Source organism: Numida meleagris, chromosome 6 (assembly GCF_002078875.1).
Source record: "Numida meleagris isolate 19003 breed g44 Domestic line chromosome 6, NumMel1.0, whole genome shotgun sequence".
NCBI classification, from domain to species: Eukaryota; Metazoa; Chordata; class Aves; order Galliformes; family Numididae; genus Numida; species Numida meleagris.
Window position 1 is genome coordinate 424,542 of NC_034414.1, and position 25,867 is coordinate 450,408.

Consider the following 25,867-nt stretch of genomic DNA (forward strand, 5'->3'; position numbering starts at 1 on the left):
AATGGCCTACGATCACATCAAGCTGTGGTCTCCTCAGCTAGGGTAAACAATATTGTGCCAGTGTTTGGCTGACAAAAACCTCCAGAAACATGCCAGGAGCTTAAAACGGCGACATTGTAATTTTGCAGACAGCACTCCTCCCCGTGAATTACTGTTCTGCTAGCATCCCACCATGCCATTAGGAGACACCAGTCTGATACCAGCCTAGCTAACCTTGGGCTTGTTTACAGTGCAGTCTATTTGCTAAGGCATCACCACACCAACATAACTACTCCCTTTCTGCTCTCTAACCACTATCAATCTCTCCAAAATTTGCATTATGCACCACAGAAGTTTCAGAGACCCTGGCAATCTTTCACAGAACTAAGCAGCACAACAGTGGTGTCTTAGCCCAGCTCCCAGGACAGACACCGCAAACATCTTTCTCAAGCTAAATTATTCCTACATAGTTTCCTAGGAGTGCAAGGTATTTCCATTCCATTCCAGGCCAGGGCTGCTTATGTGGACTAGCGGGTCATTTTCCGTTTTCCACCCTCAGAGTCCAATGACTGAGAAGACTTGCCCATAACGCCCTTTTCTTAAAAGCTCTTTCCGGATAAATACATGATGATATTTTTAAGGCCGCTTTCCTGCAGCAGTTGAAAACATTACGGACTCTGACACCTACCTCATGGGAAATGCATGCAGAGCTGAAGCTCAAAGCAGCACTGAGGCAATATCACAGGGAGCCAATCCTATTCCTTGCCCCAGCCTCGCAAATCACCCCCTGCATGTGGCTGATGCTGCGAGCCCTCTAGAGAGAGGCAAGTCTGGATGAGCCTCCTGCCACATCTGCTAGCGCACTGCACACCGGCCCAACTTCCTCCATTTCCACCCTGGAGGGACAATACTCACAAGGGGGCCTTAGCTATAAACACAGTGCCAGAACACGCAGAGCAGCTGCTATTTCTCTACGTGCCCCATTCAAGAAGTGAAGAGAAGAAGCTACAGCTTTGTTCGTCGGCTTTTGGCACTGCCTCTTTCTCTGCATGAGGATAACTGGAAGGCTGGATGAACGAGGGAATTGGTAATGAGAAATAAAATACTTTTCAGACACCACATGTGCTTCTGATCAGGCTTCCCTTGACAGCAGTCCAGGGCTGTCATTGCTGCAGAACGAGACTGCCTGCTTCACTTTTCTTTATTGTTGGTAACACGGAGGCAGCTAATCGTCCCAGTTCTGTAACGCTGTAAGTAATAATGCTCGTCCTCAAAAGTTTGTATGTGAGACAGGCAGTGGAAGAAAGGAAATTATATCTTTGTTTTGCTATAGCAACTGGATGCACTGGGATGTTTGTGCGAGGTCACATCGGAAACCTGCAGCAAAGCCAGAATTTGAACCTAACTCTTCCGCGTGCAATTACAGAACTGTCCTAACAGGTCCTTCCTTCCTGTCAAACATTTGTTGTCTGACTTCTAGCTAAAGGCTTGAACCCAAGAAAATCAGCACGGAAAACAAGCATTACACAGTTGCATCTAGAAAACAATTCCACCAGCAGTCAGCAGACGAAAATTCCTACTACACCTGCAGATCAGGACAGAGCAGTTATTCCACTGGCAATCGCAGACAAATACCACCTCGCTCCATTATGAGGCTCCTCATCACAGGTTCTAGGAGGTATAATTCCGAGCCAAGTTTGAAAGCTACCCATGGGAAAAAAAAAAAGGCAAAGCTTGCTTTCCTGCTGTATCTGTGCTGTGGAGGCATGAACAGTACTAGGAGATGGAAATTTAGACCTAATGTACCGGCAGAAAGAGCCGGACATACCTCAGCACATTGTTCAGCACCATTGCTGGTTCACTGCCCACCGCTGATACCTTTGCTTTCATCAAGGAGCCTAAATAAGGGCTTAGGACCTGACTAACCAGAATTTGTTTGTTCTCTCCCAGAATGTCATGACAACTGCATTCATTCTGGGGAAGGTTAGCAGATATAGCATTGTCAGTGCTAACGTCTTTGGTCTGATGTTGAGATTGTACAGAGCACATTGCCACTTCACAGAGCAAGCACAGGAACAGAAAAGACAAAGCAGAGAGGGAATACCACGAAAACTGATAGCAGCAGATATTGTGAAATTGATAGTCTTAACTTACTGCATATTCTTCTCAGAAGTTACAGTAACAGAGCACAAACATAAAAGAGTTCCCCATATTCCAGTTGTTCACAGATTTGAATGAGATGTATGCTAGCTGATTAATTCTAGTACTACGTATGAAGCAGCACTGCAAATTCTACTTTGAAAATTTAAGCGCAAGTTACACTCTTTTTCCACACTTAGCTATCGCTGTAGATCTGTAACATTCAAGATTTTCACTTTACTGAAAAATTCTGTTTCACAAAAAAGTTGGCTGAACTTTGGGTTGGGTCCAAACTTTTTTTTTTTTTTTTTTTGAAATTTCCCTGAAATCTGGTGAAGTACATACGTGTTGTGAAGCAGCATTTCACGATAACAACAAAATCGTTACTGTACAAAGCTGTACATGCAGCTTTGCACCTGCAGGCCTAGAAACCAAGACACCTCAACGAAACATCATTTCAGAACTGTTCAGTGGCTATGAGAGATTTCAAGACTCCTAGATCCTTTACTGCTTCAGCTGGGACTCCTGGGCCAGCGTATGCCTTGGGTTTCCATGTTCTTGTCTCTCCTTGGAGATGCAGCTCCTATGACGTGGGGAAGGTCACCATTCAGAGAAGCCAAACACATAAAGAGAACCAAGCCAGTCCATTAGAAATCAGCTTTACACGCAGAGTTTCAGTAGAATTGTGCAGCTGATTTGATGAAAACTTGCCAAAGTCTCTTATCGTGGAAGAGCTGCTTTAAACGTCAGCATGCTTTCTAGGAGAAAACTAGAACTAGGAACAAACGATATGCTTTAAGAGACTTTGAAAGAAGCAGGGAAATCTGCCTACCCCCACACAAAGACACACACACCTTGATTTTTTCCAAAGTCCTTCTTGTTCCAGAAAGTTATCGAACAGCAGTCCACACTGTCGTCTTCTCAACCGTGGCTGAAAATAGAGCCAAATGAATGACAATAGGCATTGCTGATTGGTTTTGAAATTTGTGCTATTGTCCAGGCCACCAAAACAGATCTGTCACATAAGGCCAAGTCCTCAAAACGATGGGTGAGACAAAGTGGATTCGCTGATTTTCCTGAACGTACTTTTGGAATTGACTGGAGGAAACAAAATGTCAGTGGTTAAAAGGCAGCAGGAAAGTTTACAGGAACAAACAAAAGAAAATTATCATGCACTACATAGACCTTCCAGCTAGAAATCCAGATAAAACAGGGGATAATATAGTTAACCAAAACTGAACCGAATAAGTGTAAAAATAGTTGTGCTCTCTTTGTGGACAAGATGTTATCTGGAAGGGAAAGTAGAGGGTGTTTGAAGACAGACAGACACATTTCTCAAAAAGTCTTTCCTAAAATACCAAGTCATTTAGGAAGTTTCAAATATCCTTTTAAAATGCCTTTCCTTCATGCCTTCTGTGACATGCCTTTCTCATTAACTTAACTGGGAAAAGCAGGCACATTAAAATAGTCCCCCTGGGCTATAGTAGGGAATGTTTCTGGCGCTTCCACCATTGTTTTAACTCCACCCACCATAAAAACTATAGGGAGAGAACTGACGTAAAGAGAGAATCAATGATCTTGTGTGCATTAAAAGTACCTTAATCAGAGTATGCAGAGATTTGCTACCAGAGGTTAATGGGCCCAGTAGTGAAATGTTACTATTCAGAACCTAATTTCCGCAAGTATTTCCAGCATGATTACCTGGAAGTAAGCAAGGCTAGGAAGAAAGTAAGAATGCAAAGTAAAACCTGGTCCTACATCTCAAGGGTTAACAGAGGAGGTAAAGTAAACATGATTTTTCAGTGCTATAAAACACTTCTTTGAATTGGTTTTCATAATTGTAATTAGTTAGCCGATGGGCATAAAAACGTTATTAAACCAAGGAAAGTGTGCAACTTTCCAAAGTATCTGCCATAGTAACAATTAGGTTTTTATACAGCAAACTGTGTTACTACTGTGTAATTGCCCTCTTTAGCGTGGGTATAAAAAGGTATCATAATTATTATTATTAGAGCTGAGAAAAAGGCTTGCTAACACATGAACTTCTCAAAATATTTCTTTCAAAGTTAGCAATACCAGCTGGGTGGCTATAGATACAGGACACAATCTAATTAGGCCTAACGCTTAGTTCTAGTAAATTAGGCCCTAAAACCAAGAACTTCACCTGAATAATAAGGGAGATAAGGATTTGATCCCACATCCCTCATGTTAATTTGCCACCCTATATTGCCTGGCAGTAAAGAATTGAGGGCCAATCTGGGAAGGTTGCTAGAAGCTGAGGGAACATAATGCCTGGCAAAGACAAAGAAAGAACACTGTCTCCTGTTTACACTGGACATGAGCTTTATATAGTTATCCTACCAGTTAGGCTTAACTGGGCAATTATCCTGGCAAACAATGGGACATTGATGACAGTAAAACAAAAGCATCTCAGAGCAGCTCCGTTGTTAGCATTGCTACCAGCTGGAGCCCCACTGAATTGTGTCGGTCCTGGCTGCCGTCCCAGTGCTATCAGTCCTCAAACAAGGACTCCACAGTAACAGGGGAAGCAGCAAGGGAAACAGTTTCTCTAACCTGTCAGCATTTAAGAATTCAAATATTTTTCCTTACCACAAAAGGAGCTGAAAATTTGGAGGGGAAAATGTCCGCAGACTAATCAGATGCAGAAGAACAGCTGGGCTTGAGAGAACATTGTTGCTTTCCATGCGTTTGAAATATTTCCTTCAGATTTTGATCTCCTTTATCTAAGCGAAAGTTGCACTTCAGCAGTGAATTTGGAAAAGACAAAAAAAAAAAAAAAAAACAAAAACAGAGAGAAAATATCAGAATAGGAATATCAAAAAACTCAGCTAGCTTGTTGAATCTTTCCCGGCAACAATTCCAGTTCAGCAAATGGACTCATTTCATCAGGAGATTTCTGAGCGGCAGTAGTCAGTGATACATAAAAGATGAAAGAATGAATGAAACAACAGCCCCCTTCCCCTGACTGTTTCTAGTAGAGAGCACTCTGTTAAGGCCTGGCACGGCAGGCGTCATACTCTGCGGTGGTATTTCCTACCCAATACCCCCAGCAGGCCTAACCAAATCCCAAGACTTCGGAAGCTTAGCCCTAATTCATCATCTGGCCAATTATATTTCGCCATCATGTTTAATCTCCTGCACAAAGTGAAAAATCTCACTTCCGGAACACATCAAAGGATAATTATGTCTGTAGAACACTTAATACTAAATCTCACAATAGCTACAAGTCTTAAATACAACAAAATCTGAATCATTAGATATAGTCTCAATACCTGTGGCAAAATGGATTTTTAAAATCCTCAGTACTCAAGTATGTCAAAAATTCTTTTCTCTGTAGCAATCTCTACCACCACCACCTCGAAGGAGATCAGACCTCAGAATATCTATCAGTTGTTCAAATTCCAGATTTTCCAAGACCAGCCCAATCCCTCCGCGAGAGCTGCTCCTGCGTACTGATGCTCATTGCAGTCTGGATGCTCACCAACTCAACAAGGTCTAGGCAAAAACTTGTACCTCAATCACATTGCAGAAGGGACAAATTCTGACCCCTGGTAGTTGTTGGTCAAGAACAAGTCTAAAACTCAGTAACTTCTTCTGTGAATTCAGGTAGCATCTGTTTCTCATATTTAATTGCAGAGACCCATGCTCACAGAAACTTCATCAGCTTCAAATATATGCTAACTAAATAAAAGCGCTCTTTAGTTTAAGGAAATCAGTTGCACAGATATATATTTTTCCAGAAATTTAAGGCTGTGGTGTTTCTTTTCTCCTTTTTTTTGTGTCCACTTGTTGGTGGACATGTTTTAAAGTAAAAAAAAAAAACAACAACAAGGAAAGAGGAAAAATTAATTGGAAGTTGTGCTAATTAGCCAAAAACATGGGAAAAAAACATGAGAGAGATTCTTAGTACTTTCATACTGTTAAGCAGGATAGAAGCTGGGCATAGATACCTTTTACTGAATGTGATGCTACATTTACATCCTTGTTCTCTCTGGAGATTTACCCATACTTTTGAGTTTTGACTGATAATAAATAATAGATTTCCTGCCATTAACTGCAACGCTCACCTTTCCCCTCCCAGGTTAACGGGTTCTGTCCAACAGATCGAGCCCTTTGCACACAATAGCTCCCTTACTGCTGAGGCCCTGCAGAGGCCTGCTGAAAGCACACAAAAATATTTCTTCTGCTCTCTTCCTGAACTTCTTAAACTCTAGGTGACCCAGAGCAAAATCCATTTTAATGGGGCCTCAGTCAAGTTAGTCAACCAAGCCCTTGTTGAACTAGGCAACACTAAGCAGAAATAAAAAATAACTTTAAAAGACATTCTTGTTTCCTTCTGGAGACTTGGTTCTTATTTTCCTTTGCAAGGAAATACTCATGTTCCCAGTTTTAATCTCACATCACTGTAAAGTCAGCCAGCGTTATTCAAATAAAGCAGCTACAGTTCATCATGCAGTGGTGCATTTAGTTTTATGGCAGTACTTCTCCACTGCCACAACACATTAGGTCCCGTTGTCTGCTGGACTATCCAAGACAACTGTGATTTCACTGAGTAATTTCCTCTGATAGTCACCCAAGTCCAGTTAGCTACGAATAGAACCAAGAGACAACCTAGGTCTCTTGTCACACTCCTTGAACATATATAATAAACAATGTCTTGGGACAACATTCTTCATTCAAACTGTACTTCAAATTACTCAACAGCATGCTTCACGACATTCAACAATATCAGCAGAAGATGAACTTGCAAAGCACATTAGAAGTTCACTTTCATTCGGAAATGACTCAAAATCAAGCAGAGTATTCCACATAACAGGGACTCACATGCACAGTGATGAGACACTATTTAAACTTTAAATATTTTACGCTTTTATACTGTGGTATTACGCTGTAAATTCGTACTTAAACACATGTTGCTTGCATTGATTTGACAGTCAGTGTGCAGTAAACAAGGACCTACCCAACTTACAAACATTCAAGGTACACAGTCTCTCCAATGACACAAGTAAAAGAGCAAATGTTTCCAAGGTAGCAGGACTGAGGAGTATACAAAGTATGAGCAGGCATACAAGATGCATGGCTAACTGGAAAATATATAGGAAGATTTTAAAAAGCAGAAATGTTGATTTTAACAGGATCCTTAATCCAAAGTATAGCGAACCTCTCAACTTGACACAGATGTTACAGACCATATCTTCTATCAATGATATTTGTGATCTTTCGACAGCAAGCAAAACTAGGTAGCAGCCTTAACCATCTGTCATTCTACTACAGACCTAGTCTAACGTATCTGTTCCTTAAACTTGATAAGAAACACATCAAAGTTGTTTTTACTTTCATTGGAATGCAAGAATAAATCGCTCTATTTCAGAAGAACGTGAGATTTTAAATCTTTAATTTCAGTCTGATATTGCAACGAGAGAAGCCAGGAATGCTTTAGTAGGCATTATCTTATCTTTGCAGTGCTTTTCTCTGGAACAGAAGTTATGTTATGTGTATGGTTTCTCCATCATGCAAGTGCCTGGAAAAAAGACGGAAGACACAACATGTCTTCAAATAGATGCTGTGTTACTAGTATTATAAATCTCAGTCTTCACATACTCAAATTCCTATGACAAATCTACATTACCAAAACAGTGCCATCTTGAAACAAGTTTTGATTTGGGTTCGAATAAGAATCATGAAAGACCTGAAATTTAAAACAAACCCGAACCCCACGTCTTGTCACATGTATTTAAAGAGATACGACTACACCAAAACCTGTCGGAATTAGTTAATGCACACAGTGTCAGCATGAGCCATAAACGCTCTCTCAGGTGTAGAAAACAGTGGGAGACATAGATTCTTCCTACTAACTTAATCTCTACCTTCTATTAAGGTTTTCGGGTCTTTCACTGACCTCTGGGCACAGTCCTGTTCAGGCTGCAGCATGAAATTTCTGCTGACAGTAGATTGTTTGCAGAGTCCAAAAAGATGAACTAAACTCTGTCGGGATTCCACATGCGCAAGCTTCTTATACAGTTGTGCATTCTCTGGATTTACACGTATATAAAACTCTTCTTTAGGACTAAAAGGCATTAATAGTCATTCCTTCGGGTCTCCCATGCCTTTAAGTATTTCTACATAAGCAGCTAGTCTCTACCAATACACAGCTACAGAAAATGCACCTCTTTCATGCTGGCATTAATGTATTTCATTCAATATTCGAAAGCAGCCTTAAGAAAAAGAGACTGAGGGTAACGTTTTCTCAAGTATTAAGCAGTTTCCAGTTTTGAAAATCTTACCACATCAATTAGATGGCAAGTCTATAAACCCTGAGGCAACACTGGATACACATACTCCTTTTAATACCGCTAGAATTCGATCATTTAAACAGCCACATACATTTTGAAATACAGTCCTTGGAATTTTCACTCTACCCCCAGGCATTCTTTAAACAAAGGGTGCCTACATTTGCTGCACAGGTCTTTACACAGAGGTTAAAAACAACATCTTACAGTAAAAACCACAGCAACAAGAAAAACACCAGTTTAAATGATGAGCCACAGCTGGGGATCAAAGGGTCAGCATTTTGACCAGAAGGGAATCCCTCTTCCACAATTTGTATTATTTATTGAGCTAATTGTTGAACTTTACTGCAATGAAGAGCACTGTTTCTCCACTTTTGAGTCTGTTTGCCTCTAAATTTAGACCAATTTAACAAAAAATGGTACAAGTAGGAAAGCAATCCACAGCTACTACAATACCAACTGCTTCTATTTTCCTTTTGCCTCTCCCTAGCCCACAACCCACAACAAATTTTGCTTTCTCCATCACCCATAACTTAGGCTCGCTATATTTAGGTTAAGCATCTCAATTTAAGGACTGTGACTGTTTATCTCCTTTCGACTGCTAACGTTTAAAAGTGATCACAGTCCTCAGCCTTTCAGAGCTTTGCAACTTGTTGGATTTTTCTTGAAATGTGTCTATTCTAAAAAAGCCAAGCGCATGGAAAAACTAACTGAAACCAAATGCCATGTGATCGGGGCCAACCATAACATGAGAGCCCTAAAATAACAGGAGAGATACTGCGGTAATGCCTGACCTTCTGAACCGTGCATACGGGTTGAAGCAAAACAGCCCATATTCATGTCTTAAATGGTGCTTACTAATAGTTTATTTGTAATGCAGAAGAACGCAGTTTATAGAGCCATGATTTTAAAGCTTCAAGGACTTGCTTCAGATGCCAGAAATGACTTCACTTTTGGAATAAGCTTAAACAAGGTCACAGTTGAACTTTATTAGCTTATATGGTCAAAAACAGTTCAGCAGGCAGTTTCAATGGCTGTAGACATTACCTCTTTCTTCTACCATGTTTCCACCTCAAAAAAGGCAGGTGGTCGAGCAGATTTTCTGCTCTAAATGCAGGGTTATTTGGTTGGCTCGAACCTAGCAATTCTAGAATTTTAAATCAATCAAAGTTTAAAGACAACACAACTTCAACAAATTCCTTACAGGGACGTTGCCAGCCTGTTCAGACGTGCACCCAGCCCTTAACTCAAGTGATACGTCTATCCCTTACACTTGCACTAGATCCACGGAAATCGTATGTGTGCGTGATTCTAGTAATCTTAAAACGCAGATTACGTTGCTGCAGACAGAAAAAAAAACCCAACTGATTCCTTTGTGTATATCTGAAGCGTTCAGGCCATAATGCCATAAGGTGATTTACTGACAAGACACAGGAATCTCTGTGAAGATCAAGAAACGGTGCTACCTCAATGAACAGTAATTTCAAACAACAAACATATTGCAGTGCCAGGATAATGGCCACTGTTACCCAAATGTCATAGATAGCCAGTCAGGATGTTCAGTAAATGGTATTGTTATGAGTTAAATCTCTTTACAGATGGTGAGTGCAAAACCTATCCTCTAACCAGCCAAATGTACAAGAGGGCCAGAGACACAAAACAAAACCACAGACGTGTCACTGACACCCCAAAGAAAGCATACCCAGATTTGCTCAGAAACATACACAAGTGTTTCCTGGGTAATGTTTCTAAACAGAGAATGTGCAAGTGTGACAGCAGAAAAGGAAAAAGCATGGAGAAAAAGGACAGACGTGTCAAAGAAGATACCTAGGCCGCTGGTGAAGCCTTGGCAGAGTAAATAAAAGGTGAAAACAAAGCTTTAGAGACTCCTCAATCCACAGCCACACATTCTTTCCTGCTGGAGAAAACCCGTAACACTCTTAGACTTCCAGAGAGCCACCCACTCAGAAAATTAGACTTTGCTACCTACAGCATCTACGCCACACAAATACAATGAAATCCAATCTAGCTGAAAGCTCTGCTGCTGCTGGCAGAAACGCAGACAACAATTCCTTTTCCTGCCTATTTTTACTTCATTAACAAAGTTTCGTATGAACAAAGAGAAAAATACAGTTTTATCTACCCATCCCTCTAGGTCTTAAGTACATAGGTATCTGTTTATCCATGCCTAGAGACCTCTCACAGCAGAAGCTACCAAGGATCCTGGCAGAGATGGGCAAGTAAATAGGTAAAAGAGCCCAAAACCATGCAATTTGCCACGCTCTGATCGATAGGTTAGCTGAAATTAACAGTTTTGACAGTCAAGAAAGTGAGAAGTGACAGCCAGACCACAGAGGGGAAGGGAAAAAAACAAAGAGCAGTAAAATGCTTCTTAATGCATGAAGAACTCAATAATAAAAATGGAATAATTCACTATACACAAACAGATAGGGTAGCGCAGCCAAAGGATGAACTGTTATAACAGTTGATTTTGGCATAAGATCATACTTAACTACACTACTTCCCCCAGCCCGCAGGTGAAGTCCTGTCTGAAATACTGCTGGACAGAAACCAAACTTTCTTCTGACCAGAAGCTCTGAACGTAAGCACTGAGACCCTTCCAACAGAACTGTTCGAGGAAAGGTAAAAACATGAGGGCTGCTCTCAAAGTAATGCCTCCTGTTGTATTCCATTGGCTCCAGACATCAGAGGTGGATGCTGGCGGCATGGCAGTAGAAGCTGAACCTTCCCACCCATACTCCATTACACGTTGTTGCCATGTAACAGATGGCAGCAGAGGGGCAGTCTGACAAATGGTATTTGACAAGGAAATACATATGAAACAAAGGTGTGGAACTGACATCCTCCACGTGGAAAAACTGCACCCACTGATATTCACTGATGTTTACTGAATGTTTCTGGAGACAAAACAGTGGATGTGAGCACAGTGCAGTGGTGCATTTCAGCAGGGGCAATAGTGATGTGAAAGACAAGTCACGTTTCAGATTGCCATGGAGATTTTTACAAGCATGGCATGCAGGCTCTCGTTAATCACTGGCAAAAATGCACAGCTAACGGTGATGATTATGTTGACAAACAGCATTCTGTAGCAAGAATTTGCTCTGTCAAATAGTGTTACTATGCTCTATGTATCTGTTGCCAGTTCCATGGGAATAAATAGGAGGCATTTCTTTCGCAGCAACCTGCGTACAAGCAACCACTTCCTATAGGCATCAGAGAACAGGATCACCATAAAGATAAGCCTTCTTTATAGGACCTTATTTAAAATCTGTGGAACACAGTAAGCTGGATGCTTCAAACCGTTAACAGGGATACTTCTGCACTTTGTTTTGGGGTTTTGGTATCACCAGTCAAGAGCATCCACTTCTTTTTCTTCTCAGCTGGTTACAGCCTCAAGAGAAGAACACCCAGAGCTAGTCAGGGTTTTGACAAGAAGGCCTAAGACTTACAGAAGGCTGACTCTAGGCAAGGACAGGTAGTATCAACATACTGTTCCACCATGTCTTTGTACTTGATCTTCTGCTGACAGCATTCGTAACGTTTTCAGGATAACACCATAAGACAGAGAAGTGACTTTGCAGGGGAGATAACAGTTGCAGGCTGCAATGTCTTTCTTCTGAAGTCAATAATGATTAGAAGTTCAATTATTTCATATGATCAAAACATAAATCCATCAGCCCTGACATCTGCCCAGTCCTATGACATGAAGGAGGATCTCGATCTTTACAAAAACATCCTTACTACATCTGTCTCCTCTCCCACCCCGTCAAACTACCAAGCTATTCTCAAACACTTGTACAAACAGGAAAAGGAAACCGAACTGATACTAACATCCTAAGCTTCAAAAATTAGTGAGCTCCCTTGTGCTGTATCATTTGCTCCCTTCTGAATCTTGATGAGGTACAAAACATAGCAGCCCACAAACTTTACTTAATTCTTAACAATTTTAATTCTTAACATTCCGGTTTAATTTACGGCTTGCTTCAAAGCAGCACAAGCAAACAAAGAGGTCTTACTCCAGAACTTGGAATCTTTATCTACACAGGATTTAAACAGTCTTGACTTCTGATTCCAGAAAATTATCTTAGATCTTCTGTATACTGTCCTCTCTTTCCAAAAATAATCTTGATTTCCTGTATGATAAATCTCTTTCTTCAGTCAAGAAAGCAGGATGAATTTTGCAACTTGTCCTCTATTTATCCGATACTTTCATGAATGCTAGAGAACAAAAAATAATAGTGACATTTCCTAATGATTTTGATTGCATCAGTTTCCTGTGAACTAAAAATTCACAATAATGCAGACCAGAGTAATACAATGCACCCTATTAAACAAAGCACATCCCTAGCAAGCAACCTTTATACATGTTTGCCATTGGACACAGGTAAACAAGATGGGTCAGGGAAGGAAAGATACGCAGGCTTAGCCTGGTCAAAAATACTCACAGCAAATGGGCACAGTTATGCTTTTACCCAGTTGATACAGAACTCCTCAAAGAGCATTAGGAAATTCTACTATTCTACTTCTTTTTCTACTATTTCTACTTTCCTGAAAGAGTGGACAGGCGCTGGAATGGGCTGCCCAGGGAGGCGGTGGAGTCACCGTCCCTGGAGGTGTTCAAGAAACATTTAGATCTAGCGCTGAGAGACATGGTTTAGTGGGGTTGTTGGTGGTAGGGGGACAGTTGGACTGGATGATCTTGTAGGTCTTTTCCAACCTCGCTAATTCTGATTCTATGATTCTAAGAAACCGATGACACTGTGTCAATGTTTGGCTTTGTTAACTACATTTGAAGACAGCCACCCTTCATTACAGAAACTATCCTGGAAATAATACTGGCTCAAACATGCAACAGTTTATCAGTCCTTTTCTTTCACAGCTTGCTTTCTCTGGCTCTACTGGCATACGTGTTTCTATGTGCATTAGCAAAACTGCCTGGGCTGTTCAGACCCAAACCACCCAACCACCTAGAATTAGGCTTTTTTTTTTCCCCTTCAGTTTCTTAATTAGCTTGTCAAGAGCATGTGTAAATGGGGACCTACAATGCCGAACTGCAACTGAAGAGCCCACTGCAAAGCACCTGGTTCCACTAAAATGCAAAATGTCACAAGAGCCTCCTGCAATCTCTTACCTAAATCTCTACTATGCCGAAGTAGTGGGATCTCAGGAATCATGCATGTTACTTCTTTTTACGTATACTGAATAGAAAGACATGCAGATAGTATGGATGCGAAAGATGAAAAGCCTTTCTTCACGCAGACAGTTCCTCTTATTAGTAATAACACGCTCTGCTACACACGCATGTTTAAGAGAACCCAGTTTATGATGATAAGCGGAGGGCAGTGTGAGAAAAACACATCGTAAGCCACAATAAATGCCAAAGGCCAACGGAGTCCCAAGAAGGTGGGCAGCACAATAAAGACCTTCTAGCTTCCTCTTGCTTGTTCCATCAACTAGGCAAAACCCAGAGAATATTTCCAAAAGCTTCCATTAACCTGGGGTTTCTGGCCTTGAGCTTCACAACCACTGAGCTCTTCCAGGAAACTACAACATACAGCTACACCAGCAAAGGATGATGCAGAGCACCAGCTGGCCCTAAAATGCTGGCATAACAATCTCCTGTCCTCTCTATTACCTGTGTGTGCCATAGGGTAGATACCTAACTCCAGAGTATGGTTTTAATTCAGAGAAACAGTAAGTATCCTTTCTAAGTGATGCCAACGTGAGATGAGGATTTGTATCTTTAAAAACAAGACGAACATATAGTGCCTGTTTTTATCTGGTTGAGTTTTGACATGCTGGGGCCTGAATGCTCATAATCTGAATTTAGACACGGAATTGTAACATTTTATCTTATCACATTGATCTAGGACATAGAATACAAGTTCTGTCTTGTTTTTCACATACGTGATATACATGTGAAACATACCATATATGTGAGATACAAGAACTTGTATTGTATGAACATTCCAAGTACACAGTATGTGCTTTGGCAAATACAGCCAGCTCCTCTACCAGTTATCGAACTGTTTTCCTCAGCTGCTTTTAGTTTTTGGAATGCCTTAAAAAATGAAAAGAGTAACTATTTTATAAAATACTTTAGCCATCAGTTTTCACCATTATAAAGAATAGTAAAGTCAAATTCTTGCTTTCCGTAAGTTTACTTTTTCACAACACTTAAAGAAATACTTTGTGAAAATCAAGCATCTGACAATCTAAGTAACAACACTTTGCCTCTTTTTGTTGAATTAAAACGCTAAGATTCCAATTTATCTAAGTAATGAAAGGAAGCCCATGCAACGTTGACGAATTTTTTGTCCTTAAACCAAAGAAGTTTGGAAAAACTTTGTTGAGAGCACACACATCAACACAAAACCTCATCTGTAACGTCTGTGAGAAGCAAACTACCTCCCTGAATAAATGAAAAGGAAATCCATGACTGTATTAATTACATAGGTAGTTAAGACCACGACAAACTAGTCTGTATCTCCTAGCTGACTGCATTATTTGCCATAGCCCTCCCTTATACTGGTCTAGAAGTTAAGACTTTGTATTCCTCTGCCTTCCTATAACCTGCCTGTGAGATCAAGACATTCTTGGAGGAGGAGAAGAGAGAAAGAAAACGATTATGGGGTTAAGCAGCCAGCTACACAAGAGAATGCCTGCCAGGCACGCAACGTGCTGCGTCCTCAAGATGAAATATTCGTTTTCCAAAACAATTGAAGAGAAGGAGCTTCCAACGATGGAAAAGAACCTAGAGATTCATTAGGACTTACAGCTAATCTAGATGAAAGAAAAATCCCACTCATTTCTATCAACACTTTCATCTAAACAGTATATTGAAAACGGTTTGAGAGTCAAACCCCTTGCTACTTGCCTACTACACCCATTAACTGATATTTTCTTGGAATTATTACCTTGTAAACTTTTTAAAATTTTTATTTAAATCAAGCTGAACGCTTCCATATTATGAAAAACAAAAGTTCATGGGAACAGTAATACTGATTTTTATCTGGGTAAATAATTGATAAATACTACAAACCTTCCACGAATATGAGCATTTTTTTTTTTTTGTTAAACTGAACTGTTTTCAGATTCACAAAGTAACCTTTCCATTAAAAAAAGTGCATATGTACAGGTCATAATCTACGGATGAGCTGATCGAGATGCTTTTCATTTCATGGTGTGACAGCTGTGCACGGCCAACCAGAACGTCACATCACTGTCGACGCTACCGAAATGCAACACCACACTGTGCTCACATCCACCATTCAGCCTCCAGAAACATCCAGCAAGCTTCGATGAACGTCAGTGGGTGCAATGCTTATTGCACGGAGGAATTCAGTGACACACCTTTGCTCCATACGCACTTCCATATCAGACAGCATTCTGTCAGACTGCCCTTCTGCTGCCAGCTGTCATACAACAACAAAACGTAACGGAGTATTGGTGGGAAGGTTCAACCCCTACTGCCACACCACCGACATCTGCCCCTGAAGTCGTGGGCTAACATCATAAAACAGGAGGTATTACTATCAGAGCAGCCTCCGAATATCAACAAAACAGAACTGTTTTTACTTCTAAGATATAAGAGGTGTATGGACTCTTTGCTAGGGGAGTCATCATTACTAAAACATCCTACGCTTCTTAGAGCTTCAAGGAAAAAAAAAAAAAGGAGTGCAAAGACGCTCTAGCATACCTGTGTAGGATCTCTGACACCAAGTTTATTCAGATTCTGCTTCCATTCTCAACAACAAATAGAGAAACCTCATGTTTTTTTTCCAGGTAGGAAAGCAATACCTCAGCCAGTACTTTTGCTGCTGCCATTTCCCACTTCAGTTAAAATGGCTTGGACAAGTTCTTTAATCTGCTTATCTGACTGTCATTTAAAGTCTTATTAACTCAGAGCAATAGTGTTTAGTGCTCTTGCTAATAGTGCAAGTCTGGCATTCAGTCCTAACCATGAAACTGATACCTAGCATGTTTATCACCACAGATCATATTTACTTAAAATTCAGAAATTGTGATGAAGCACATCATGCAAGATGTGAACCCTCCTTGATTTTCAAAGGAAACACGAGCTTTCCACAACAAAATTGACATGAGAAAGTATAACAAAAACCTGCCATGAAATTACCAAATAATCCAAAACAGGTTTAGAAAACACGCATTATAATAGGTTCACTATAAATTTCAAGAGTTGCTAATGATGAGATAGTGTTGGATTCGTTGAAATTACTCATTAGGTCATAGTCTCTTATTTATATCATTTCTTTTTTTTTTTTTTTTTTTTTATAACAATGCCTGTTTAACTTGAGACTGGTTATGTTCATAGGGCAGGAAAATTTCATGGGAACTTCTTGTTGTCAGAACTTGAAACCAGACCCCTCCGTCTTTACGTGTTATCATTTTATGCACTCTTACACAGGTTTCTTCACAAACATCTTCCTGATTCATCTTGCAACTTGCAGGGTGTTCACTTTTACTAAGTAAATAGTAAATGTAATGCTGATACGCACCAGATGCACAGCCCATACTATTCATTTATCTGTGATACATTTGTGTCCTGCTCCAAGGATGCTGGGTTAAGGATACACAGGCTGCTAGTGACTGTCCCACCAGAAACCTGCACAAGCATATATACAAAATACATCTTTATATTTCTAAAACCTGCATCTTGCCTTTCTCTGTATTATGGCGCAAAGTAACTTTCTGATCAGACACAGTGCAGTCAAAACCCAATACACAGGTGCAACTAAAATATGAAGGTCTGCACTGAAAAACTACCATGCTGTTTTCACTTGTTGTTCAGGAATAACTGGAACCCAAGCAAACAGTAATTTAATTTGGATTGACCAGTACGGTTCTGCACCCAGAAGTGCAAAAAGCATGAGCTGATCATCAGGAAATTGCTGGAGGATTAGCTTACAAATCACAACATCGATTCTTCTGTTTTAACAGAACTTGGAGGAGATGTTTTTCATTTCTTTTAATTACTCAATCCAGGATTGTAATGAAAAAAATACCAAGTATAAATCTCAAAAAATAGCTGTGACAGTAGCAATAGTGGTAGGTAGTTTATTTCGAGACACTGCTAATGCTGCAAAAGTTGTGAACAACAATGGCATAAGGTAAACCTGACCAAACAGCAGAGACCTACATTGCATACATCATCATCAGAGGTAGTAGTTATACACAGTGGAAAGAAGCATGAACTTCTAGAGTGCAATTTGTTTTCCTAAGAGACGTGTAACTGCATCCTGAGCATGCCAATACCTATTCATTGATATAAAGCAACACAGTCAGAGTAGTTCCCATGGTAGGTTTCTAAAGTTAGGGGAGATGACACCTAATCCATTTGATTTTTGGTTTTGTTTCACGTTATTTGAAATAAATTTGAGGAAAGGTATATCTGATTTAAAAAGATCAGCAGCTTTTCAAAATTCACCTTCTTTCAGGCATATCAAAAGTTGCTCAGCTAGGGAATAAAACAGCACTTAAGACCACTCGTGAAAGTATACTGCAATGCAACCAATTCTTCATGTTGCAAATCATGTTTTGTTTAAAATAAAAGGCACACACACTCACTACCGTCTTCAGCAACGGGAAAAACTAGTCCTTCCAAAAAGCTGGATTCCAAACTACGCCTCAGGCTGCAGTGAGTCAAGGTTTTGTAAGCGACTGGTTGAATGGCTGTTTCTTTTTGGTTTGTGGGTTTTTTTTTTTCCCTAAAAAATTACAAAAGGGATTTGGATTGGACTTCACATGCAGAGAAGTTATCATGTTTTCTAATTGACAGGAGAGAGGAAAAAGTGTACAAGCAATAAGTGCTCTGTACATGTAGATGCTAATTAAAAGCACAGTATCAGAGTTACAATTGGTTACAACCTCCTCTATTGCCAAACATTTTCATTTGATTTTTGGGCAAGCACTTCTTGGCTTACAATGTTAGTTCCAAACATTCTTTGAGTTTTGTTTATGCCCTACAGCAAGATTTTCTTATATTTTTTAGCTTTTGAAAAAATCGTATTGCCAAAGTACATTTAGCTGCTTATCAGAGCACGATTTGAAACTCATATCAAAACCAATATTGTGGCAGTGAAGACAGAAACAAAACTAAAGTGGTGGAAAACATAGTGATAAGGCTTCTAGGTAACATTTAATTCTATTTGTTTGAGACAGTGCCTCTTATTAGCAGCGGATCATCAGCACAGTTCAAGTAGTACCCCATATGCTGGCCACTACAAAAACAAAAGACAACTGAAGTTCTCTCTAATCATTCAGCTATTCTGTGTAATTGAGCCTATTACGCTCTGTTTCATGTGTTTTTTTTCATGGCAACCAGCAGTGCTAATTTATGAAGGCTGCTAGCTTTCAGATGTTCTAACACTTGCAGGGAGAAGTTACTTTGATTGTCTTAGATCCAACAAAGAGTCAGAGGCAGAGTTAGATGTATAACTTAGGAGGTTTAAATAAAATTCTTTGATTTCATCTCAAGAGAGTGTTCTTTACCCACTATACTGGCTCAACATTAATTAAAGAGTTTGCTTTGCAACTCCACAAACTATACAGAGCTAGACAAGAAATATGTTTTGAGATCGTGATTAAAAAGCGTATGATTATTCATTTTACTCCCTCTTTAAGAAGTTGAAGTGACACTAAAACTTAGCCAGATGTTTTCCATATATATAAAAATACACACGATGTCTAAGGCTCCAAAAAATTGCACTCGAAATCCTTATGCAAATAAAAATCGTTTCATATATGTTCCTACTCTTTAAAAAGTCCCAAGTTAAAAAAGAACAGAAGCGTTCCTTAGCGTTAGAAGGAAGAGGAAAACAAACTAAGCCCTGGAAACACTTTGTAGATTTTATCATTAACTTGTGAGGCACGTCTTTTGTTTGACAGCGATTTTGTCTAGAAAGTCTAGATTACAAGCTCTTCTAATAGAGAACCTAGACATAATTTCCCATTGAATACGTGCAAAATTAAAAGGAAGAAGTAGCACACTATTGCAATACTCATATTACAATCAAAGACAGAATGCTAAGTAATTTCTCTTCCCAGCTAGCCTCTCTGTTCATCACTCAGGGAAATAAAATTTGCAGTGCACAAACATGAGCAGACGTCCGTGCACACCTACTCTGCCAACCAGCTGCATGCAGCAAAATCTTAACTGTAGCATAGAGTAAGGAACAGGAGCGTCAGAATAATTAGGTTTCTAGCATCAGTAAAGGAACTACGTTTTCGTAACCCAAATGTCTCCCCAAGGTATCATTCAAACTGTATCCCAACTAGAACTGTCCATATCAGGACAAAAAGCGTAAAATATTGTACAGTTTGCTATAAATAGAATGTATGATGATTAAAAGACAGACTTTTCCCCAAACTCCTGAAAAAACCAAAACACGTTATTTCCAATAGACAACGATTACCAAGAGTATCAGTGATTTTCACTAATTTCTCCCTTGTATATTCAGGTGAGTAACCTAGTGACCAAATGAGAATATATTACATGGAGATGTTCAATCCTTTCTGTTGGAAGTATTCAGTAAAAGTTCATGGATCAGAGACTGAAACTTAAATATCCCATCTCCCAAGCCATAGGCTCTAGAATTATTATACTTGTAAATTATTTATAAGTTATTTTCTTTTATAAAAAAGTTTCAACAGCAATGTCTAAGGGAGACCAAATGCTGTAAATTTATTAGTAAGGACAATAAATTAATGATAAAGCACCACTCAAATGTATAACTAGCCATAAAAGAGATAAATGTTTTAACTGATTACATCAAGCATTTGAACTGTTACACAAGATGATAGTTCAAAAATATGAAAGGTTTACGGTTAAGTTTGGAGGCGTGACCCCACTCTTCAACAGTTTTAAAAGGCATAATATTAAAGCATAATTCTATTTAAACATTTTAATCTTGAAATCTTGTACCTTTGAAGCAGACTTAAAAAAAACCTTAACAATTTTATGTAGGAGCAGCGCACCCAGACCACCTGAAATAACAAAAAAGTAGGAAGGTGTTTTTTGTTTTTCTTTCAAAAGATTTGTGTTGGAATCTCATGAAACATGACCAGCACATCCACAGCATTCAGGAGATTACAGAAAATCTTACCAATTATCGAAGTCGATCATCTTAACCAATGGTGGAGCAAAAACAGATCCACAGCCAGTGTTTAAGAACGGACTTTATAAGCAGTTCAGTAAAAACCTTCAGCCTAAAGAGAAAGGAAAATACCATTGGTGGCACCTGGATCTTAAGAGTTTCTCCTGACTATGATTCCCACATTGTTTGTTTTACTAGCAGATTAAACTGGTATGAGAATACTTCCCTTGCTAAATTTGTTGGGATTGTATTACTCGCTTTCCCTACGCAAACTGTTTTAGTACTATTAAATCATTAAAACTCTGTTTTTTTCCACCCTGAGATGAACAAGAAATGGTACTAAATCCTGAAAAGCAGGGTGAGGTTGAGATTCACACAAGAAAACTAGGAATTTTCATATAGTTAATTCCAGCCATGATAGCCTGAAACATTATGGGCAAGCGCTAGCCAAATGCTAGCAGATCAGTGCAGAAGCTTTGGCCCTCACTTGAACAAACGTCAAACTGCCCAGATTCTACTGGCAATGGTTACGTAAGCTGTTGCCATCCATACTTGGCTTGGGATCATTTTGACATACCCCTGACAAACCACAGGAAGGGTGGCACAGAAAGCAAGCTGGACAAGCGTGAGATTTTTTTGTCCCAAAGTACGCTTTTATGCCGTGTGAAACAAATAATGCAGCGTGGAAAGCGTATTCTGCCCTTTCACAGCTGTGTCCTCAGTTGCATTCCGTCTTCCATCTTTGTTTCCCGGCAGTTACATCTAGTATGGAAGGTTTTTGCAAATGTCACGTGACACATCTGTCGCAGCCTAACTCAACATGCTGTGAGCTATGCTCACCTGGACCAGACGTCCTTACAGAGAGCAAAACCGTTTCTGAACAGTGGAAATAAAAGGCAATAACACATGGATGTCCAAGGATCTGTCCTTGATAACTCAACCACAGTTTTCCTAGTGAAGGCCGAAGTGTGGATTTCTATCGGCATCTTCGAAAGTCTCTTTGAACACTGGCATAATACAGCCCTCTGGTTTTTAGAGGTACTTTAGCTACATACTTAGCTTTTAGTGATTTACCTAACGGTGGATACACATGCGTCAAGTAAAGGGAAAACTGAAGAGGTTTGTTTTCACTCTGACCATCTTCCCAACTAAAACAACTTACGGATTTCATGCCAGCACAATGACATAGGTGCAGCACTGTAGAATAAAAGCTTTTTTTTTTTTTAATGCTATTTTTTCATACAAATATTAATACTGAGCGCAGAGGTAAACAGTGTCAAGCAAAGTGTGAAGGGCTATGAAAATAAAGTCAACTCTGCTCAATGAAAACATCCTCCTGCCAACCTGCATACGTAGTTCACAGGCTAAGTTCAAGTCTTGCAGTCCAGTCCAACATCACGTGCCTTCTCTACCAGCCATCTGGCCAATTTTCCATAAATGCAAATCTGCCCCTGAATTAAGTATTTGCAGTCTCTGCTTGATTCACTAAGTTAGACCAAGCAAACAATTAAGTTCAGATACTACAAAAAACTCTTGTAATTTTGCAATATTTTATGCCCTTAACTAGCTACAGAAAATGGTATAAGTCATTGTAAAATGAATTACTTGTATGAAAACAAAGGCGTAACCTTATGTATGAAACAGAACGCGTGACAGCTCTAGCCCTGCTTTATCTGTGATCTCTCGAGCACTTTTCAAGTTAATCAAGTGTTTATCAGCTTTACTAGATTAGAGTGCTCAGATTTCCTTTTCGTTACTGAGTTTAAATGAAGTTGATCGTGCTGCCCAGGGGACAGCAGTCTGGAACACTCACCTTTTGACCACAACAATAAAGCAGGGAATCTTCTGTATTTACTCACAAAAATCTCCCAGTGAAATTGGTATCAGGAGTACTGACTGCTCTTCCAACTGGATCCCAAAACAGCAAATTAAGAAATTCATTTTACAATTAAGCATTACACTGGCAAAGTCATTATTAGAATCTGATGCATTATCTGGGTCATATGATGCTTTAGCTACCCACCAGAATCAGTAGCAAGAATTCCAACAGCGTAGCTATATTACATTACACTGAAGGGACTACTTTCTAAGAGCACAATGCTTCTAGAATAATAGTGATCTCTTATGAATCATATTTTCTTCTCGGACTTTTCCTCATCCACTTCACTGCTCGTAGACTTCCAGCCCTGAAACATCTGTGTGGATCCACGGTCAATTACTCGGAAGTCATGCTGTTTTATGGAGCACGTACGCAGCAACTGCCAGAAAACAGCAAAGTCTTGCAGGATATGTCATCCTTCACAGTAAGGCTGAATGTGGTACTCTATTTGTTACTAACAGACTGAGAGGAGGAAAGACCGTGCATCCTAGGATACAAAGATTTGCAAGTGGTCAGTGAATTCTTAGAAACAAAAGTTCTGCAAAAACAAGGGTATGAAAATAAGCTGAGCTTCAGACTCGTATTATTTCTGCGGCATGGACACCAATATACAAGACCTGGGTGGTTTCTAATGAGTAATTATAGATTCTGCAGCTTGCACTGTAAAATTTCACACGCTGAGAAACTCGGGAGAGAATTTAAGAGAATACAAAATGCTGTTTAAAGCTTCAAAGCGTTAAGATCTTACCTTTCTAACACCTGAGAAAGACTGGGATAAGCTAATTACCTGCCACAACGGCATGAACTTGGAGCTTTCTGTAGGATACAGTCTTAAATTAGGGTGCAATGCCAGGACATTTGATTTTGTTGTTGATCCTGCTGGAAAAAAATCCAAACAATACTTCTCTAATTTGCTCAGCAAAAACGTTGTGTTGACCGAATCAGAGCCAGAATGTACAGTCATGAGCTATCTTGCCTTAGCCTTATTTGTAATCTAGTTAGGACAGAACAGTATTTAAGATGCTGTAGATAAGGTACAGCAAGGGTCTTATTTTAAAGCTGATATTTTGGGTGTTGTAAGTCCACTTACAGATCTCTCTCCAAATAAAACGTGTTCTTTGATTCAGAAGGCAGGATAAACCTTTCCACAGAAAGTTTGGTGGAGAAAAAATAATACCACCTATGGATGAGAAAGAAAAAGAGTAACAGCTTTAGATATGTATTAGTATTTTCTAAAATCTCTAAACCAGAATTACAGTAAGTATTCAGCTTAATTATTTTGGCTGAGTCATCTGAAAGAAAGCTACTAGACTTCAATTATTACTGTTATATCCCTATTCCTGAACCAAATATGCATTTAAGATGCATTTAGCCCTTTCACCTGGGTGCAGGCCTGAAATCCTGAAGCTCCACTCTATTTAGTTCAGTGTAGGAAGCTTTTAGTAGCCATTCGTTACCATACAAGCTAAAAGAAATCTTGTCAACTATGCGTCACAGCAGAATAGTCAGAGAGGCTTTCAAAATCTGTTGATGCAAATGCTACCAATGCTTATATTCATATGATAGGCCACTCTACATCAAACAGATGCTATCATTATTTGTTATAGTATTACTTCACCTTACTGGTGGCCATTTGCTATTTCAGAAAGACTGTCACAGAAAACATTAGCATGACAGTGCAAGCCTTCTCTAAATCAGCGTCCTAAGAAATCTTGATCAGTTAATCTAAAATCCATTATGTACATTATGGTAAAATGCTGTCCCTTCATCTGAACACTGATAAGCATCAGGTAGCTTACAAAATTGTACAGCTTCTTACTCACGTATCTCCACACGGGAAGGTCAGTTCAAGAGACTGATAACTAATACACTCAGCCACTTGTTTCATAACCCATTCATCATAGATTACTTAAAAGCTAGACAGAGTTCTACATCTTAATGATATTACAGATTGCTGCAAAGCCCCAATACTCCTAATTTAGACACTCCACACATTTTGTGGCATCCACATTCCTCTTTTTATAGTCAAGTTAAATAGATACACTGAAGTGCATGAACAATTAAGCTTAACTTTTTTGCCTTAAAAAAAAAAAGCAACCTGCAGTGAACCAAAAGCTTTACATACTTAAGAATACAGCAATAACCTACAAACAAGATTAAGAGAACACTGTAGTAAGTAATGGAAGTGATCTTGCTAGTTCTTATTGCCTTTCTTGATAGCTGCATAAGGAGTCTATGTTTTGCTTACAGACTATAACAAATAGGAAAATAAACTGGTAAATACATAATAAAAAGACAAATTTCTATTTATATATGTATTTTTAACTCTGTATGCCCTATGACAAATACTAGACTGCAGAAACTTGTACTCTTAGCAGACATTCAGTAACTAATATAATGGTCGCCTATATTGTACATTATATATTCATAAATATTTTACACTTTATTCGGACATTGTAACAAGGAAAAAAAGAACAGACCCACAGACCCATCATGGACACTGGATATCTAGTCATGGAGACTAAATACCTTAAGAGATAGCAGAAGTGAAATGCATTACGTCAGCCTGTGCACACACAGGCATGGTAAACGGATGTGTATATACATGGTACGGTGTTAAAATACAAGCCCACAAGGAAGCAGTTAAAGCTCTTAGATAAATGTCTACTGAACAAAGTCTGAGTTTTTACCAGTGGCGAATCAGGCTTAACTCCCATTTTTGTACTACTGTCACTGAGAACTGAACAAACAGGGCTGATGGTTGCAGAACCACCATCTCCTTCGTGACAAAAGCCTTCTCTAAGCAAAGATAATTGTACACTAGGCTACAGTTCTGACTGCTTGAAGCTTGCCATTTCTCAGAATTGCATCCTGTAGTTACACTATATGCTAACAGAAGATTATTACTCTGTTATACAGATTACTTGAGGCAGACACCAAGGTCAGAGATGCAGTAAGAAACGTTTCTAAGTAGTATAGAGGCTCTCGTTGCCAATTTAGATGTGCAGTTATCAAGAGAGGTATGTCATGATCCACGTGCTCTTACATATGTTCACAGAATAACAGAATATCCTGAGTGAGAAGGGACCCATAACGACTGTTAAGTCCAACTCTTGCCTCCACACAGGACCACCCAAAAATCAGACCATACGCCTGAGTGCATTGTCCAGATGCTTCATGAACTCTGTCAAGCTCAATGCTTAACCTCTTCTCTGGAGAGGCTGTTCCAGTGCCCAACCACCCTCTCAGTGAAGAACAACTTCCTGACATCCAAACTGATCGAAGCCGTTCCCTTGGGTTCCACCGTTGGTCATCGAAGTGACGAGATCAGATCCTGCCTCTCCACCCCCGCTCCTGAGGAAGCTGTAGGCCATGATGAAGTCTCCCCACAACCTCCTCCTCCCTGGACTGAACAAACCAAG

The 25,867-nt window shown here is 39.6% G+C and overlaps 1 protein-coding gene across 16 annotated transcripts in view; it reads right to left on the minus strand.

The window, feature by feature from the left end:
- Positions 1-25,867, minus strand: part of CCDC34 (coiled-coil domain containing 34) — a 93,761-nt gene that overhangs the window by 42,873 nt on the left and 25,021 nt on the right. For 4 of the 16 annotated variants that reach the window (XM_021401111.1, XM_021401109.1, XM_021401118.1 and 1 more), the window contains 3 exons: positions 23,536-23,625; positions 23,233-23,324; positions 21,729-22,824 (listed from right to left, as the gene is read on the minus strand). In XM_021401111.1, the coding sequence (XP_021256786.1) occupies positions 22,696-22,824; positions 23,233-23,324; positions 23,536-23,625 (311 nt within the window). In that variant the 3' untranslated portion in view covers positions 21,729-22,695. Of the gene's footprint in view, positions 20,679-21,728; positions 22,933-23,212; positions 23,325-23,535; positions 23,626-25,867 lie in introns of those variants that run through there. The other 12 variants (XR_002440104.1, XR_002440107.1, XR_002440108.1 and 9 more) reach the window with 9 other exon arrangements.